At 53.5% G+C, this 17,793-nt stretch overlaps 6 protein-coding genes across 6 annotated transcripts; 3 read left to right on the top strand and 3 right to left on the bottom strand.

The window, feature by feature from the left end:
• The first annotated feature begins 3,202 nt into the window (after nucleotides 1–3,202).
• EV422DRAFT_95979 (uncharacterized protein) lies at nucleotides 3,203–4,173 on the top strand. The gene is made up of 2 exons (XM_053074541.1): nucleotides 3,203–3,665; nucleotides 3,731–4,173. Exons 1-2 carry the CDS (start codon nucleotides 3,346–3,348, stop codon nucleotides 4,077–4,079), a joined length of 669 nt encoding a protein of 222 aa, XP_052924851.1. The 5' UTR covers nucleotides 3,203–3,345; the 3' UTR covers nucleotides 4,080–4,173.
• A 411-nt stretch (nucleotides 4,174–4,584) lies between these two features.
• On the bottom strand, nucleotides 4,585–5,269 carry EV422DRAFT_95970 (uncharacterized protein). Its single transcript, XM_053074540.1, has one exon. The coding sequence runs from the start codon at nucleotides 5,212–5,214 to the stop codon at nucleotides 4,723–4,725; it is 492 nt and encodes a 163-aa protein (XP_052924850.1). The 5' UTR covers nucleotides 5,215–5,269; the 3' UTR covers nucleotides 4,585–4,722.
• A 239-nt stretch (nucleotides 5,270–5,508) lies between these two features.
• EV422DRAFT_533360 (uncharacterized protein) lies at nucleotides 5,509–6,669 on the bottom strand. The gene has a single exon (XM_053070592.1). It carries the CDS (start codon nucleotides 6,261–6,263, stop codon nucleotides 5,769–5,771), a length of 495 nt encoding a protein of 164 aa, XP_052924849.1. The 5' UTR covers nucleotides 6,264–6,669; the 3' UTR covers nucleotides 5,509–5,768.
• Nucleotides 6,670–7,929: 1,260 nt separating this feature from the next.
• On the bottom strand, nucleotides 7,930–10,393 carry EV422DRAFT_507182 (uncharacterized protein; the record flags this gene model as incomplete). The annotated part of the gene is made up of 8 exons (XM_053068636.1): nucleotides 7,930–8,135; nucleotides 8,253–8,336; nucleotides 8,545–8,662; nucleotides 8,748–8,836; nucleotides 9,218–9,791; nucleotides 9,940–9,960; nucleotides 10,020–10,195; nucleotides 10,252–10,393. 8 exons carry the CDS (start codon nucleotides 10,391–10,393, stop codon nucleotides 7,930–7,932), a joined length of 1,410 nt encoding a protein of 469 aa, XP_052924848.1.
• Nucleotides 10,394–11,386: 993 nt separating this feature from the next.
• Nucleotides 11,387–14,088, top strand: EV422DRAFT_95895 (uncharacterized protein). The gene is made up of 7 exons (XM_053074539.1): nucleotides 11,387–11,410; nucleotides 11,489–11,823; nucleotides 11,913–12,645; nucleotides 12,715–12,946; nucleotides 13,017–13,268; nucleotides 13,342–13,946; nucleotides 14,025–14,088. The coding sequence occupies exons 2-7, from the start codon at nucleotides 11,739–11,741 to the stop codon at nucleotides 14,053–14,055; spliced, it is 1,938 nt and encodes a 645-aa protein (XP_052924847.1). The 5' UTR covers nucleotides 11,387–11,410; nucleotides 11,489–11,738; the 3' UTR covers nucleotides 14,056–14,088.
• A 625-nt stretch (nucleotides 14,089–14,713) lies between these two features.
• Nucleotides 14,714–15,266, top strand: EV422DRAFT_507180 (uncharacterized protein; the record flags this gene model as incomplete). Its single annotated transcript, XM_053068635.1, has 3 exons — nucleotides 14,714–14,797; nucleotides 14,855–15,095; nucleotides 15,151–15,266. 3 exons carry the CDS (start codon nucleotides 14,714–14,716, stop codon nucleotides 15,264–15,266), a joined length of 441 nt encoding a protein of 146 aa, XP_052924846.1.
• Nucleotides 15,267–17,793: the final 2,527 nt, after the last annotated feature.

Raw genomic sequence — 17,793 nt, 5'->3', positions numbered from 1 at the left:
ACCACATTTTCCAACTTTTTACCCCCGTCGCGTGAAAATTTCGTTTTTCTAAGTTTCTGAAGCCGTTTCCGCACGGATTGCCAATCCGAGAGTACTTCAATTAGAGAATATGATATGGGTCCAACTTTTCAATTAGGACGCCAACTCCGGATCGGCACTATAAGAATCCCAATTTGCACAAGTCCTATAACGTATATATAACATATATGTCCCCTTTATATCAACCCCCCCCCCCTATTGGCACCCCTGCCGCCCCCCGTACCCGCACCACCGCCCATATGACCCATCACTTGCCCTTGCACACCTAGTCCTCCCCGACTTGCCTAGGTGCGCAACACCCCCCGCCACTACATCCCTCAGAGTCAAAAATTCGAACTGTAGAACACACCCAAAAGCCAGAAAACTCGAAAATTTCTAAGTCCCTAGGGTTCCAGGCAACCCAATAATAAAACCCAACCCAGGGGGTCTTGTAACCCTAACCCTAACCCTAACCCTAACCCTAACCCTAACCCTAATCCTAACCCTAACCCTAACCCTAACCCTAACCCTAACCCTAACCCTAACCCTAACCCTAAGTTTTACTGGTCTGACCAATGTTTTTCACTTGTCGTCCAGCTCTCAGCCGCACAAACTCCCGATTAAAGCATAGACGTATCGATGGCAATTCTCCTTGTACTTCCACACTTGATAAGGGGGCGGGTGATTCACGCCATAGTGTCATCGTGAATAACCTTTCATGCGAGATGAGTACCACCAGCGTAGATTTCAAGATTAGTATAGGGAACACTGCTATGATGGTCTTCTCAGACCATCAATGGTGCCTCTTTGGCTGCGGAACCACCGGCGGCGCTAACGTGCTCTGCCGTAGTGGATATATCATAGAAAGCCAATACATCCAAATTGGGATCACGGGCTTGAACTTCAGCGCGGACTCCCAATAGCCTTAAAGGGTGAGGGACTGTAGTGCATCTGGAGGTCCGTAGGGCCGACCACGGGGTCCTTGGGTTCTTTCATGGGCAGGGATTGGTCACCTTTGTGAAAACGCCCTTGTTTGATCGCCAGCCTGCTCGTCTTTGGAGAGTGGCAAACAATCTTCCTATGGAAACTACCTTGAATGACGTGCTCTAGAGGTGACACGCGGGAAAGTGCCCCTGGAGTTGTCGCTCCCAGTTACACTAATCTTCTTACGCTAGTCATCCCATCCCCCACACCACATTCAGAATGATAAGGAATTTGGCTGGGCGGATATGATGAGAATAGAACCCAAAGTGCAACAACGAGGGACTGATAACTTTACCAATGTAGAGGGTTTAGCTGGGCAGAGTCATGGATCTGTCATCAAGACCGCAATTTTGCCTCTTTTACGCAAGGAGTCATTTTCTGATGCAAAGGTCGGGCTGCGCTCACGTCATTGACCCATGTGGTGCGACTGGTGCACCGGGCTGCTGCCGCGTCGATGGTCCAAGCGCTACCGGCGGTCGTAAGGATGTAGTTCGGGACCAATAGGACCGTATACCCAGGCGGAATATAACACCACGACTGACCAGATGGCGAAATAAAGGCCGGAGGGATCCATGCATTGGCGGTCTGCTGGATGGACATGGATCGTGACGCTGGCGTCAAATAATGCTGCTGAAAACGTCAGTGGGGCTCGTCGGTTGCTGGAGAGGTGTTCGGGGCAGAAGTTCGCCAGAGGGTCGACATCTGCGATCTCGACAGGGCGCGTGCCCCCGCAACCTTCGCATCTCACGTGACGCTAAGCGGTCCGAGAGACACAGCAGGGCCCCACAACCGACGTCCATTTTCAAGGGTTCTAAACGACGTAACATTTTCCTTTCCACCGACAACCCGGCGTACCCTGGAAAAATGTGGAAAGCTGAAAACCGTAGGCGTTGAACCGAAGTTTCGTCTAGCGTTTATGTTCTTCATGTCCTTCCGAAACTGCATATATACATTTTCTTTGCATGCATATCGTTTAGATGGAATTGGGTGGATGCATTGCGAGTGCTTGGGTGTCCCCGCGAATGGCATCGGTTGCCTACGCAGCACACGAGAACCGCATAGCTTTAGCAAAACGAGCTCGTCCAGTCACACTTCAACCCCTTTTCTGAACACAAGTAGACAGCAACTTTTGACGCACTCCGTCTCGCGGATATTCGCCACATCTGAGAGCATCCTAGCCTGTGCGCGTAAACATCCACCGGCAGAAAAACACCGACCCAATTCATCACCACACTCGGTCCGAGATGTGACCGACTTCCCTTGCCCTGTTTTTCCCGTACAACACGCGTTGACCGGCCACATCGCAGACAGCACCTCTCTGGCTCCTCGCGATGGCAGAACGGCATTACCTTTTCGGAAGGATCTCAAGAGACGATGCTGCCTTCCGACATTCCCGTCAGCTTATTGACACTCCGGAGTTTGCACAACAGAGGAACAGGCCATTCGAACTTCAACGAAGAATCATAATCCACGATCTCATCTCAATGATCTTATTCTGAAATCTGCACAACAGCTGCCGCTAGTTGTGCAACCTCGGAGGTTGCACCAAGCGGCCGTCTACATCATAGCTGCGTGCTGTTGCGGTATGTGGCTGCACTATTCGAACGCGTCGCGCAGTCCATGTAGGACTTTTCTGGGTCGATACGCAGGATTTTTCCCGAGAGAAGCAAACGGAGTCGACGGTGGAACTTTGGAACTAACGCCGCGCGGGCAGGGAACAACGTTCGGGAAATCGAATGCAGCGCAGATATCTGTCATTGCGGCCATGGCATAGCCTCGGAGCGGCCGGCTCCGCCACCACCGGTTCTAGTGACGTCGACAGTGGAATTTGGGCCTACTGTATTGTATGTGCGTCCACGTCGGCACGTTTTGGCAACAAAATGTATTGGACTCCGAGTCCCGAGGGCATCTATCATATCCCATCCTTTGCAGCTATAGCATAGCCCCGAGTGCGGCCGGCATCGCCCTCATGAAGATCTCAGTGATAGGATCATCGCAGTTGTTGCATCGCAAGACTCGCGCCGGCCGCAAGTGTATGGCTAGGCCTACCCATTGAGAAAAAAAAACCTCAAGTAACGCGAGCCAACTGGCAGGAATATTGCATTGGTGGCTGGCTGTCACGCCGGCTCCGAGTGCGGCCGACTCAACCAAATGGCCGATCCGTGTCGTTGTCATGGACGCCACGCTTCGGTTCTTTCGTGATGCTTCTTTCCATTATACTCCGCCCCGTTTTGGCCACTGTCAGAGCAGTGAGTGCGCTGATGAGAGCGCTGAGAGCAGAAGGAGTACAAACCGGACGGTGAAGGATAGCGGCTGGCGATATGCATAAATAGGAAGGACCGGATGGACTCCCTCGTCCTCAACATCAGTTGCACCTCCATCTCATCGAACTCAGCAATCATCGCACTTCTAGCGAACCTCAGCAACCAACGCCCAACGGTTCACTCCGACCCACATACACTTAAAATGCGCGCTACCCTCGCTTTCCTCGCCCCACTCCTCGCCGCCAGCGCCCTCGGGGCACCCGCCGCTCCAGCTGCTCCAGCTCCCGATGCCGCCGCCGCTGCGTGCTCCGCCAGTGACTGGAACATCCTTGAGAACCGCGATCTGAAGGACATTGGAGATCTCACTGCCCACCCGGTCTTCAAAAAGAAGTTCAACAGGTGAGATGAAGGAAATGGGCTGCGATTGGGTTCACGGGCTTCGTGCTAACCCAACCCCCAAAAAGTGCTTGCGAATGCGCCAACGCCGTGAGCGCCGTTCCATCCCCCAAGGCTGCCTTCTTCGTTTGGAACAGTTCCACCAAGGAATGCTTCCCTAAGGGCGTCACTCCGTTCACCCAAGAGAACTCCCAACGCCTCACCATCGCTGATCAGATCAGTGATAAAATCGACGATGCCGAGAAGGGTCTCTTTGCTACCAACGCGCAGCTCAAAAAGGTTTGCGGCGCTAGTTTCCGCATCCCCACTCAATGGGCAAATGTGGAAACGGGATGCTCGGAAATTTGTGCCGCCAACACTTTCGTCGACGGCTGTGACTTTGCAATCACCATCGCCGCTCACGCTGGTAAGCCATGATCGTCCACGAGTGTATGGCGATACGGCACTTCTCACTTCTCATCGCTGACCGTTCCTCCTCGTTTATTGTTTTCTCCTACTCCTAGGCTTCACGTATTGCGATATTTGCAAATACCAGACCGCTCAAGGCCAGTGGTTGGGAGCTCGTTCCAAGTGGTAGATTGGGCCGAGAGGCGACTCCGACTTGTTTACAGAGACGTTAGAGAAGGACTTGCTTGTAGTAGTAGAGAACAGAGGTGTTTGATACTATGTAGAATACCTTTTGAATAACACATGGTGCAACATGATTGAGCGTGGGAGTGATTGCGCACGGTGTCTTTACTCTGGCGCTGTCGCTGTCTGCAGTCCTGTGGGGTTCGCAAGGGCATGCCACGCAGATGCCACCTAGAACGCGATGCAGGCGAGTCGCGTGGCTAATCAACGGGGTAGCGTGTGCAAGCGGCGGCCAATTCGTTGCGGAGTGTCGTCTCGTTCTTCCTTCTCTCTCCTTCTCTTTCCTTTCCACCAGAAGGCACATAAAGTCCGCTCAGCAGGACCAGTGATCCCCGCGCATTCTCACCACCCCCACTCACTCATCAAGCCGTCACAATGAATCCCGCCGTAAGTCTGCTCATTGCTTTCTGCATTGCTGTGCTGGCCGCCGCTAACCCATTCCCTCACAAATGCGAACATTGTAGATGCAAAGTAGCTCCAGGTCCATCACGTCCCTCTCTTTACGCAAGAGGAGGCCGTCAAAGATGAGGGCACCGACATCCAGAGATTTACTCTGGAAGAATTGCTCCATCGCAAGCACGGCTCGGTTCTCCAGCGTTTGCGACAGGATCGCCAGGAACGTGCCCTTGATGTTGTGCGTCACTTCACCGCTGCGGAGTCTTTTAAGATGATCCCAGAGTGGCTTCCATTGTGAGCTTGTTCGGAAACCGGCGGGACAAACGACGTCGTAGATGTACTTGTGAATGGCGGCGAAGAACGGCTCGGACGGGGTGCGGGTCGAGGTGAATAACATGGCAATGGTGACGTAGTTTGCGTCGAAGACCGCGTTGACGGCATAGCTCGGGAACTGGGCGCGGACCCGTTCGGCATGCAATCTTCTCTTCCTCCTTGCGAAGTAAAGGGGTATCTTCTGTACAGTCATCGGACATAAAGCTGTGCACCCCCTCTAATTGAAATCAATATCGATTACTCACGTGAATTTGGCGTTCCCGCAGTCGCTGATTTATTTCAGGGGGATGCACAGCTTTTTGTCCGTTGACTGTACAGTAGGGGTAGACGCGTCTGGTAGTCCGTAACGCGTCTGGAAGTCCGTCGAGTTTCCTCCAGGCGAAGATAAAAGCGGGGTGTTCCTCTGGATTACAAAGCCCGCGCACTGACAGAATGTGACAGCGCGTTACAAACCGCAGTCCGAAATCTGCTTCACCACTTCCGGTCCTATTCCTGAAACTTGAACAACGTAGCATCAATCAGAAGGAGGAGACCCTGCGCTTGCGTTCTGTATCCTCACCATCATTCACATCCCATTGCCAGCCTTGTTTGTCTAGTCGAGCATTGGCCCATAATGTTATAGAGGTCTTCTTCGCTGCACCCTTGACCTATCTTCCTCTGCTCATTGCTCTTCCCATAGCGCAGGTCCATGAGGTGCTTCAGCGCCTTGACCTTTTTGTTGTCCGAGCCCAGCTGTTCCCTGGTGGTTCACTCCTTGAATGCAACCAACAGAGCGTCGCTGGTCACGTACGCATCTACGCCGGGATTGCACGTTAGGTCCACGAATTGTTGTGGAGGGTCTTGCGAATACCGCCAAGCTTTGGTGGCTTTACAAACGCTCTCTGGCTGATACCTTGTCAAACCTTCTACAAGATATCGTCCGCGATGATATTTGACTAAGAGGGCAAGAAACGTATCGGCGCAGGGCAATGAATTCTCGGCCATGCTATCATCTAACTTCCGTTCTCGCGCACTAGGTGGACCCGGTGAGTCGACAAACTTAGCCAAGCACTCAATGACCTTTGGTCGACGCCAGAAGCCGTCGCTGTTGTCTGCCACCTCTGGCAAATGGTTCGACGCTACAAGCGGCATTGCTGTCGCAAGGAAGTTCTCATTCAAGTTCCTCTCCTTTACCTTGTGGTTGCCAGTCAGCAACTTGAAGAGATCGGTGTATATCTTTTCCAGTTCGGCTTCATATATCATGGCTGCCCGTTCCCCCTTTGTGGAATGAGCTGCGCGGGTACAGTTACCATACGGCCTCACTCGGTCCTGCTTGCTCCGACCGACGGCCCGACGCGCCCAGCAGCGAAAGGACGGACATTCGCCAACAACGCCGGAACGACGCTCGACAAATCCTACTCCGCCGAACCGACGCGCCCAACAGCGAAAGGATATTCACGAACACCGCCCGAACGACGTTGTCTGCGTGCTGCAGCCGGAGCTTAAAGGCAAAGCCTGCTCTGCCAGACAACCGCCAAGCGCTTTCAGCAAAACAGCAACCAGGCCAGAACTGCTTGAGTTCGTCTTGTTTTCGATTCAGTTCTTGGATGTGCGTTCTGAGTAAGCCCGTTGTGGCAGCGAGATTGTCCGTGACATCATTGTAATTCTTCGCTCAATCTATCCAACTCGGTGGACGGTCGCTGCGCTCCGTGCGGTGGAGGGACATCGGACAGGTCTGTCCTTGGACCGTTCGGAGTGGGATTTGTCGAGCGTCGTTCGGGCGTTGTTGGTAAATGTCCTTTCGCTGTTGGGCGCGTCGGTCCGCCACCCATCAAAGCGTACGCGCACTCACCAGCAATATTGCACCGACAGGTCCACCTTGATGGGCAAAAGACAGACGCCTGGGCAATCTATCAGGCCGCTCTGCGCTCAAATTCCGCGAGGAACTTGCGAATATAAAGGCCGGTCCCACTGCAGTCCCCGTCGACCTCGGAAAGCATACATCTATCGCAAAATCATCAACTCCTGCAACATGGTTTACTTCCGCATGCTCGATAAGCGAGGAGTCAAGCGAGCCTTCAACCTTTCGCACGGAGACAAGCTGTCGGACAAGGACTTCGAGGCGTACGGCGGCTTCATCATTGGAACAATGCTCCGGTCCGGGGTGGAAGCGAAGGACTGGGGGCGCGACTACGCCCCGTTCTACTGGAATACTCGCCCGAAGTGGCGAGCGCTCTACGGTCGCTACGTACAAGATAGGGGTATTTGGCCCGTCTTCGACAAGCCCGGTGTCATGGAGTTTGTTCAAGTGAAAACCCAAAAAGTGGTCGAATCACTGCCGTACCCAAACGAGTACGCGGAGGGGCCTGACCCCGATCGCCGTCCCCCGAGCGCTTCAGGACCCTGCTGTGACATTCACCCGCAGCCTCACGACATCTGCATCGAACCGGGTCAATTATGAAGTGGCCCGCATTTATCCACAAGTTTCCCCTCGCTGTATCTAATAGTTCGTCTTCGCCCGCCAGACCCTGTAATCAACCTGCAAATCTCGCTTTGTACTGTACACGACCTCTGCTGTGTCAATAAAATAGTCAAATTCATATTTCCCTCCTGATGTTGAATCTGGTTGGAAGGTGGGCGCCGGATTCGGTCATCCGCACGCCCAAGCAATTTCACTTGTCATTGTGCAATGTTTGACTACAAGCCGCGCTTCCTGGGTCAACTGCTGAAAACATGCTAAATGGGGTCTTGTCATAAGGACATGTTCAGTGCACCAAGCAGTTCTTGCAAACATATCGGCAATCCGCCAGTGGTGTTCTACACGGTGTCACTATGCAGAGGAAGGGGGAAACCGACAAAGTCACTTTGGCTTGGAGCGACCAGGGGGTCATACTTGTAGCGGGTTTTTTTTTGTGCAGGCCGGATCCACTCAGTCAGCGCACGAGCCGAGCTGAATCAGACTCCAGAGCGCGAGCGCAGACTCCCAACAGCGCGAACGTGCAAGCGGTGCGCGATTGTGAACGCTGAAGGTCACTCGCACTCCGCGGTGTGCTGTGGGATCGAGTGGGCGCTGTGCTTGCGAGGTTCCCAGTGAAAGGGTGTTTCCGTTGGCGATGCGCTGCGTGGGGTAGCTTCCTGCGTACTGCGTATAGATTACCAACGCCATCCATTACCAACCGCATCCATCCGTAGGCCCTCAACAGTCATGAAATTCTCCGTCGCCCCCACCGTCTTCCTCGCCCTTTTCCTCACCTCCACGGCTGAAGCCGCCAAGTGCAAATACCGTTCCAAGAATTTTCACGGGGCATGCCTGAGCGACAAGAACTGCGCGAACATCTGCAGAGGTGAACGCACAAAGAACATGGGAGGAAGCTGTGACATCTCCCTACCTGGTCGCGCTTGCTTCTGCTACAGTCCTTGCAAAGCCCATTAGGGCTTTGGTACTTGTAGTGATTTAGGAAGATGAAGACACGTTTGGGCACGTTTATTGGGTGAAGTTGTTTGCGGGATGTTACTGGAAGTAGAGTCCATAGCATTTAAGCACCTTTCGTTCCATATCCGAAAGCCCTAGCTCTCGTAGCATGCTGAAGAATCCTTAACCCGTTATTCAGTGCGTTGGCAGTTCCAAGGGGTGCAATCAGGCGGATACCGTGCAATGGCCCCTGTCCGGCATGGCAGATACATAAAGTGACATTTGAGATGAAAAAGACCCAATCATGTGAGAACTCGTCGGCTGGAGTCTCGCACCGTTGCTAGATAGTCCGCCCGCCTATAATCGTACTGCTGGCCGCCGACTGGCTGCTGTCTCCGCTGGTCATACTGGCTGGCGTCGTCATCTGGAGTTGGAGTGGAGGGTGTGAACTCAGGTTATTGTCTGGTTTCTGTAATGTCTCCCATCGAGAGCAAACGGTACGGCTCGACAAGATTTCCAGTCGCGCGCCGAGCGATCCAGGGGGTGAAGATGGCGGCAGGTATGACGAGCATGTGGCAGATGTTGCTTGCGGGATGACATGTTGCGGATGCACCCTACCCTCCTTGTGCTATTTGACGAAAATCCGATGGAATGCGAAGCATGAAAACCTCCCCAGTGCTCTCATTGGGGTAATCAAGTCAATAGTGTCGATTGACATAGTTCACCCAGAATCCGATAGTTTCCCGAAGGTCAGCTAATGGCCCCTGGAACCACTCGCAATGGCCTTTCTGGGTTTTGCACTCACATTGCACGTTTCCCAGCCACCTTCCCTTCAACTTCAGCTCGGAATGTATCAAATTCTCGCATAATCTGTGGCAATTGACCTTCCATTCACCGATCAGCACTGGAGAGTGGCCACACTGTCTTCCCCATTGCGCCATGCGCTTCTTCACGCCTACTTTGGAGCCCGTGCATCCCACTTTCCAGCGGTCTTGATCTATCGGGTTCACATACTGCTGCCCGTTTCTGAAGATGTACATTGAGCCCTCTCCATCGGAACCTGGTCTCATACCACAAAGTAAGCGACGGAAAACGGGCATAGCCTTGCCGCCTGGAATGCGACGAGATATCGCATTGAAGTCATGCTGGATGCCAGCTCCAGCTATAGGTTTGGGCTCCTCTTCGGGACTTTCCAGACTCATCTGGCCGGTCTCGTACCAGCTCTTTTGCCACTCGCTTACAAGGGCAGGAGGCGCGACCCATAGAACGCATAGTGCTATAATGAAAAGAACCCAGATGCTTGTTTGATAACTGAACAATCTTGAGGCCCGGCTCTGCAGCAAGCTACTTGTGTATATGCCAATATTTTTCGGGGAAAGCTGGTTAAGCATGTAGCAGTCCAGTTACCGCACTTCCCAGACCACGGATGTTCTTGCAGATGATCATATGCCGTCCTAAAGCACAAGGGGACAGCGAGAAAGTGAGAACAGAACCCAAAGTAGACAACAAGGGGGTCAATATGCATACCAATGCGGTGGCGTCGGTTGGCTATAGTGACGGCGTGTCAAGAATGGAAATTATCGAGTATCGTGGTCTTCCTTCTTTACGCGACCAGCCTTTTGCGGAAGTGGACGCCCAAGTGCGTTGATGTCATTGGCCGATGATGTTCGAGTGGAGATGGAGGTCGCTGCATTGACTATCCACGTCCCGCCGGCGGTCGCAAGAATATAGTTGGGAACAAGCAGGACCGTATAGGCCGGCGGCACAAAACAGCATGTCTGACCTGATCGCGAATTCATGGGTGGAGGGACCAGTGCATTTGGGGTCTGCCGAACGGACATCGATCCTCAAACGTTCCAGGGGCAAATATCTCTGTCGAAGGGGTACGGTCGCCTGTGGGGTGCGTGGGCGGATGGAAGAGTTTTTCGGCAGAAACAACCGGTAGCACAACCCGCACCGACAGGTAGTACGGGGCTCTCATGCCGAATGCTTGTATAACGAGAGGACAAGGTCAGCAAGGCTGCGAGCGGCTTTTTGAAGAGCTTCGATGGACGTTTCCTCAAAGTCACCCTTCCAACCCGCTTTCGACAGCGCGTCCATCTTAGGCTGTCGGTGGGGCATCACGTGTTGCCCAACGCCGTGAGCGAACCCGCCTTTGTGAGCACAACAACGACAGTCATCTCAAAGGCCCTCTAGCTACGTCCTTTCTCTCACTCTCGTTCACCGACCTCTTCAACAGGAAGACAACGTGCACGCTGAAAGCCACCGGCGTTAAAATCGAAAGACCTTTTTTGTAGCTGGCCTACGTCCTATGGAAACTTGTCTCGGAGGACGGCGTCCACGCTTGGATGCTCGCTCTCTCCAGAATTGCAAGAATCCTGCTCACCACCTGGAACCTTGGGGGACAACTAGGCGAGCTGTACGTATCGAACAACCTCCACGACGACTCCGCAACGGTGGCGAGCCGAACTAGCGCGCTTGCAAAAATTCACGAGCTGGAGATGGTCAACACAGCCCTTTCCGCCCTTCTGGTTCTTATTGCCGGACAGATTTGCGGTGCGGTGGAGCGAGCGGGTTGGTGGGGGCCGCGGAGTAAGGCGCTCACCGAGAACGGCGGCCAAATACTTCGCGAAAACGTCCAAACCTCGCGCCTGCGCAAGGAGGATCGGTTTGAGAGTTGCCGGCTCAGCGCCCGATAGTCGGCATTATGGTCACCCGCCCTCGGTTTCAATAAGCCTGCCGGCTCCCCCAGTCAGTATTCAGTTCACGAGATCTTATCTGTCGAGGGAGGGTCCAACGGGGATGCAAAACCATAAGATCTTAGTCATTTGACGATGCTCCGATACGGTCAGGGCTGAGGCTGCACAGATTGCTTCGACCTGTGCCGTCGTCCTCGTCCCATCATCAAAGTTGTTAACCCTGCCGCCGCCAAAGACGATCGCGCGACAGACGGAATGGCTACCGGATTGATATATGAAGGAAAGGTTTTAAAGTCAAGGTAAGCGGATTATAATGTGAACCTTGGTCTGTTGACGATAGGATCGCTGATGCTTTTGGTTTCCCCCAAATCCGCTAGACTGATTTGATGGAAGAGGCCGTACCGCAGCCAGGCTATGGCCTGTTATGGTGTGATGGTGCGGCGTTTTGGCGGAATATGGTTGGTCGAGCGGCGGAGGGGATGCGTGTCACGTGAGTGAGGCAAAGTTTCTGTCGCAAGCTTGCGGCATGAAAATGGGCCTGCTCAAGGGTGCCTGGCAGCCACGGCGGACTTTGTCGTTCCATTTTCTCTACCCTCTACCCGCAATATCGGAAACAATATCTCGAACATGTCCCTCCAAATATCGTCGCATCCCGTGCCCCTTACCATTTGCCGTGAGCATGTGGGCTCGAAGGAAGTTCCCGCTTTGAAAGGTGAGCAAAAGCAAGAAAGAGAGAGGGATGGTTCCTGCCTTGTTCTCACATGGAACCCCTATCTCATCTCAATCCTTTTCTCCTTGCAGATGAAAGCTCGGGGACGTCGTTCTTTCTTCTGAAGGACGTGTGTGGTGCTCTAGGCGTGGCCTATGGCCGAGTTCGAGGCATCCTGCACAGAAGGAAAGCCGAAGTGTCTACGTTAGTGCTGAGCGGGGCAGAGCTGAAGGAGTTCAAAGCGACCTCGGCGTACGCCATGACAGCATCCCACCTATGCTTCGTGGAGGAAGGAGGATTGAGCGGCATTCTTCAAGGGATGGGGCATCATCAGAACGGGAGTCCTTTAAAGCAAACAGCGGAGACTAGGGCAGAACTGGAGAGCGAAAACGACCGGGTTGAGCCAGACGTCAGCGAGCTGGTGGTTGCTCAACAGGGCTCGCCCTCAACGGCTGAGGAAGACCGGTCGACGCCCGAAACGGACGATGTACCGCTTGGTCTGCAGTTCCGGAGCCTCAGCCCGCCCCTCACACCGCAAAGTCAGCGACTAAGCCCATTGATGTCCAGGGCGAACCCGGGCACTTCCGATTCCGAAGTGATTGATCACGCCCCTATCCCCCGCTTGCTTGCTACGCCGCCAACACCGGGTAATCCGCAGCGGACTCCAGTGCCTGTCATACCCGAGTCCAATATCCGGCCCAGCGGTAGTCATGCGGGGATCGGATCGTCATCCGAGGGTGCGGCAGGTCATCAACGTGGAGTTATGCCAGATGTGGACAACGAGGATCTGAGCCGAGGGATCAAGAGCGTTTTGCGTTTCAAGTGGTATGTTTCCCAGGTCTTCACCGCCTCGCATTCAAAGGACCATCGTATCTAAAGTCCGCAAACTTCTAGCTACACTTTACAAAGTTTCGAGATGACGCCCCTAAATCATCTGGAGTTCCATGGCCTACGCGCGTTCTTCAGCGTGCCATACGAGCGCAGACGGGGGCATGGTCGGCCTTGGAACAAACAGACCATCGCAAAGTCCCGCGAGAGGATATGCGGCTTCTTGGGCTGGTTGAAGGAATCTGGACGGTCTCGAACTCCTTCGTTCGAGCATTTCGAGGATGTTGACTGGTTCCTGGTAAGCAATGCGCAGAGCGGATGACTTTGGGATGACTTTCCACCCGCATTTGTTAAAAGCCCTCCCGTAGATCAAATACGTCGACGGTTATCTCAGCCGCATTAGAGGCCTGAGCCCGGGAAGCCTGGCAAACCACATAACCTCGGCCATAGATGTGCTGAGATACCGCTTAGCCGAAAACGAGGATCCAAGCAACAGGACGGCGGCCGCAGACCCTAACACCGCGAGGCTCATGCGCGCACGCAATAGAAACCAGACTCTGGCCGAGCGGGACAGGAACGACAAGGACTCTCAAACCCCTGGGGTGATCATATGGGAACAGGTCGGTCCTGCAATTTTACACTGTGCGACCCGACGCGATCCCGCCTTCTGACGTCTCTTTTCATCTTACGCAGTTCTTAGAAGCGGTACATCAGGAACGGCTGGCTCTGAAAACCCTCTGGGGCACCTCGCCTATGCCGGACATCAGCAGAGAATTGGCCATCGAAGTGCAAAAGTACGTGGCACTGACTTTCTACGCTTGCATGCCTCCGGCCAGATCCAAAGAAGTCCGGCTACTTCTCGGCCGCCTCTTATCGGAGAGGGAGAGCAGAGACTCGCTTCTGAACCACATCAGCACCTCCCATGGACGTCATGTCGCGGTCATCAGTGATTACAAGAATAGTCTCTCCAACGGACAGCAAGACAGGATCGAACTTCCAAACGACGAGGAGGTCCTCATCAAGTATCTTTTGTGGCTGATGGACCCAAGGGTCTGGGAGATTGTCACGGGGGGAAAACCTCACGGGTTCCTGTTCTGCAAGCGGAATGGGGACTCCTTTGAGGATGCACGTGATTGGACTGCCTATATATCCGGCATCGTCGAGCAGCGCTCTGGCATATCGAACATCGGCCCCAACGCATTGCGGCATGCGTTTGCCACGTTCATCGAATCATCAGACGGGGAGGATCAACAGCGTTTGAGAGAATCGGCTAGCAGCGCGATGCGGCACACTGTCAGGTATGGATTTGGAGGCAGACCATCAGAGGAGGGTCCGGATATCTCTCGCCGCGTGGCTAATCTTCTGCTGCTTATTAGGATGCAACAATCGGTGTACAACAACGTCTGATCGTTGGGTTGGAAACAAAAGGCTGTGGAGTTTGCAACAAACGGATTCAAATGGGTCGTGCTTGGGTCACCTGATGGGGGGAGCAGTAGTTTGTCGATGCCCGTCTTGCCCGCGATAGACTCGGTGGTTGGGTTCTGGAACAACCACGGAAACCCTGGGTTTGGCAAGGTCGTACGAACCGAAGGAGGGACCGATGCACTCTTGATGGCATTGAAGCCCTCGGAAAGGACGCATGCTGATGGCCCCTTGCTCAGTCCGGACGCCAAGGAGGTGGTTCGTAAGAGGATCCCGCAAGAGATTGCGTGGCCAATTGATTACCTTACCAGCGGAGGGGATTATCTAGTGCGCACCTCGCTGGATGCGCTCAAGCATATGCTGGAGGCAGAGCGGTGAAAAGTTTCAGTATAAGTGGCCGTAAAGAGAAAAATGTGTTACAGCTTTCATCCAATCAAAGCGCAGATGTCGTCACTTTCCTTTGGTTGGGGAAGAGGAAACAGCGGCCCGCGATGGCTATAAAGGCCAGGCGTGGTCGGCAACGCCCCTCTTCTTCCCAAAGTCTTTCAGCCCCACTTGGCGACGTTCGCTGCAGTTGGTCACAGTTCGCCGAGCACATTTGCCCTGATCCCCCGCCAACCGTTACCAACGGATATCAAAGACAATGGCCAAGCTCACACGTGAGGTGAAGGACCTTGTTGAGGACCACACCAAGGAGGGTCTTCTCCGCCTCTGCGAAAAAAACAAGGTCAACCACGCTACCGGCTGAACCAAAGAGCGCCTTGCGCAAGCCATCGTTGACCAGAAGGCCGGCATCGAGACGATGGTCGGCACCTCTACCTCTTGCAAGCCACGATCGGTCAAAGCGGGGTTCATCGAGACCGTCGACCGAAACGGAGTCATCGTCATTGATGACCGTGAGAACGGCTATCGTTGCCGGATCAACAAGAAGCTTAAGTCCGGGGCCCTTGTGTCATCCGTTATCATCCCAGATGCCACGGGATCGATCAGGATCGAGAAGCGGGTGCACAAGAAGCACCGGAAGGGTTTTGAGCGACGGGGGCAAATTGAGCACCATTGAGGCTACGATGTTTCAGACAGGGAGGGAGTCTCGCAACGCGTTTGCGGGGTTGATGCAGGTGTTTGGTGAGGGACACATGGCAATCCGTGGCAGTGGTAGGCAGGCGATCGGAGCGGAGAGCAAGAAGCGGATTTGACCGGTGGCAAGTGAGAGCGAGAGCGAGAGCGAGACGGATGGCGGCGAGTGTGAGGATTGTAGTAGCGGGGAGGAGGGTGAGAGTGAGAGCGATTAGGGGTTGGTTTGTTATAGTGATATAATGATATGATGTCTGTAGGGCTTATAGGACTTGGCCTTGAAGAAGTTTTGAGGCTCGCAACCGAAGGGCCCTTCCGGAGTCAAATCAGCTGAAGAAGAGGTGTCCTCAGAATGATTTCTTTCCCGCTCTTACTCAATACCTGACAACAGACTGAAGAATCTCGGTGTCGGAGTTGGTGGCGTTCCGGCGGAGATCGCACTTTAACCGCAAGAGTGCCAGAGGGTGGATGCGGGCACAAAAAAGGGGCGTTGTCACGCTAGTTGGGTCAGTCCTTATAGAGATATCTCAAACTGGCGTGACAACACCCTTTTTTCTGACGACCAAAGCCCCCCTCTCTGGTTCTATCAAAAAAGATGCAAGGTTTGTGGTCGTTGGCGGGAGCGACAACAGGTTTGATCAACCAAGCCTAGCAAGACTTGACAAACATCGCTACCACAACGCTCTGTCGAATCATGTCAGTTACTGCGGAGCGTTTACTGTCGGACACAGCATATGATCCAGGGGTACAGGAGTCTAGCGCGCATCCTTCATGATCCGGTTTCATTCAGTCTCCACGCCCCTCAAGCACAAGGTACTTTAGCACCTCCATCTTTCCCAGTATTCGACGGTCATAACTACGCGCCCCACAGACTTTTGGGCGCGCAGGGGTTGTTGGCCCATAGAAGCTTCTCGGATTCGTGGTTTGTAATTTGCTTCTGACCCACAGGGGCAGCAATCAGAATTGACAGATCTGCGGCGGGTCAGAGAACCTCGCTTTGAACACATCAAACTCCCGGGAGAGTATATAAAGAGCTGGGCTTAGAACTCTTCTCGCCCCCTCGGAAACGGATTGATAAAGAACGGCTTTTCCAACCAGACAGTAACTGTTCGTAGACACAAAATCCTTCCAGCACAGTCCCCAACGATCTTTCACCGTACACGTCGTTGATTGGCATGACAAAGAAGAACAAGTCGCTTGCCTTCTCCCGCCCTTTTGGCTTCTTCATGCTTCATGGCTGATGCAAGCCTTTGACTTCACATGAAACCCATCGATATGAGCCGAACTTAGCGCTGTGCCAGACTTTCTCCGCCAGTACCGAAGAGATTGGCAGATCGCTCCTGCTGTCATGGGATGAGGGGTGAACCCGGCTCTATCCCGCGCTTCGATTTGGTGGCGGAGAATTACCTTCGAAATTCTAAGAAGCACCCGTGCGTTAAGGTTCTTAATCCCTAAGAGACAGATCATCAAATCATTCTCTTCTGCTGGTGGCCTTCCCGCAGGAATGATGACTCTTGAATGGTCTTCTATCCTTCAAAGTTCAGGAAGTCGTACGGCCAGACTCACCCTCTATGGCGACGAACTATCGGTCTAATATGAGAAACGCCGAACGCGTCACAGATACCCTATGCTACGATAGGTCCCAGCGCAGGCGAACCTTCGATTACAGACAGAGGAGCGAAATGTGTTTCACAGCAGCGGGGGGCGCCATGTCCATCCTGAGTTGGAGAATTTCTATATAAGCTCGCCTGGGACGAAATGAAAACGCACGGCAAAAACCGACATTCTTCATCGAAGCGACCTCCAAATGGTATCTCCTCCACTCCCCAACGGGACCGACCCAATCATCCGAACATTTGCCATGCTCACCGACCAGCTCTCGGACGTAGAACTGCACCTTGATAAACTCGATGCACTACATGATCACGCACGTCATTCGGAAATGTGCAAGTTTGGGCAGCTGAACCACAAGCTGTTGGGGTGTAGGTTCCCAATCACAAGGGTAGTTGATGATGATACGTACCTCGCTGAGCGTTGTCCGGACGGCCTTCTTCTGCGATTCTGGCTCAGGTGTGCAACCGATCACATGCCGGGGCTCTGCAATGGGAACATCGACGATCAACGACACCTTACACCAGAAGAGCTCTTGAAGCTCTCAATCTTGGCGGAGCATATCACTCCCAAAACACTGGGACTCCGTTCGATGCACAACTGCATGTGCTCAGTGGCGAGGGAGAGGGAGGGGAGGGCCGCATGTGACGCACAGGCCTTTGAGGAGGTCTACCACCTGGAGGAAGGGAAGGAGGGCACGGTATACTATCTACGCAATGTAGGAACTGCCACAGACGCATCCCAGTTCGTCAGGCAAAGGGTGGAATTCCTCGGTTTGCGTGGCCATTGAGAGGACTGTATCGAGTCTCTGCGCATCATGGAGTGCGATATCATGCATATAAGAATGCATGACAAAAGTCGGCGATGGGCCAAAGGGCAGGCTTTGGAGAGCGAGCTCCTGTTGCCTCTGCACGAATGGTACATAGAACGCATAACGAAACATCCATACTTCCGCTCGCATGTACAGGAATATGGAAATGTACCGTGGTTCACCTGATAGCGTAGGAGCAGGCCTCAAATTGTTTCTGTAAGACTTCC

Source organism: Fimicolochytrium jonesii (assembly GCF_025526975.1).
Source record: "Fimicolochytrium jonesii strain JEL569 chromosome Unknown EV422scaffold_15, whole genome shotgun sequence".
NCBI classification, from domain to species: domain Eukaryota; kingdom Fungi; phylum Chytridiomycota; class Chytridiomycetes; order Spizellomycetales; family Powellomycetaceae; genus Fimicolochytrium; species Fimicolochytrium jonesii.
This window is presented reverse-complemented; position numbering and strand designations above follow the sequence as displayed.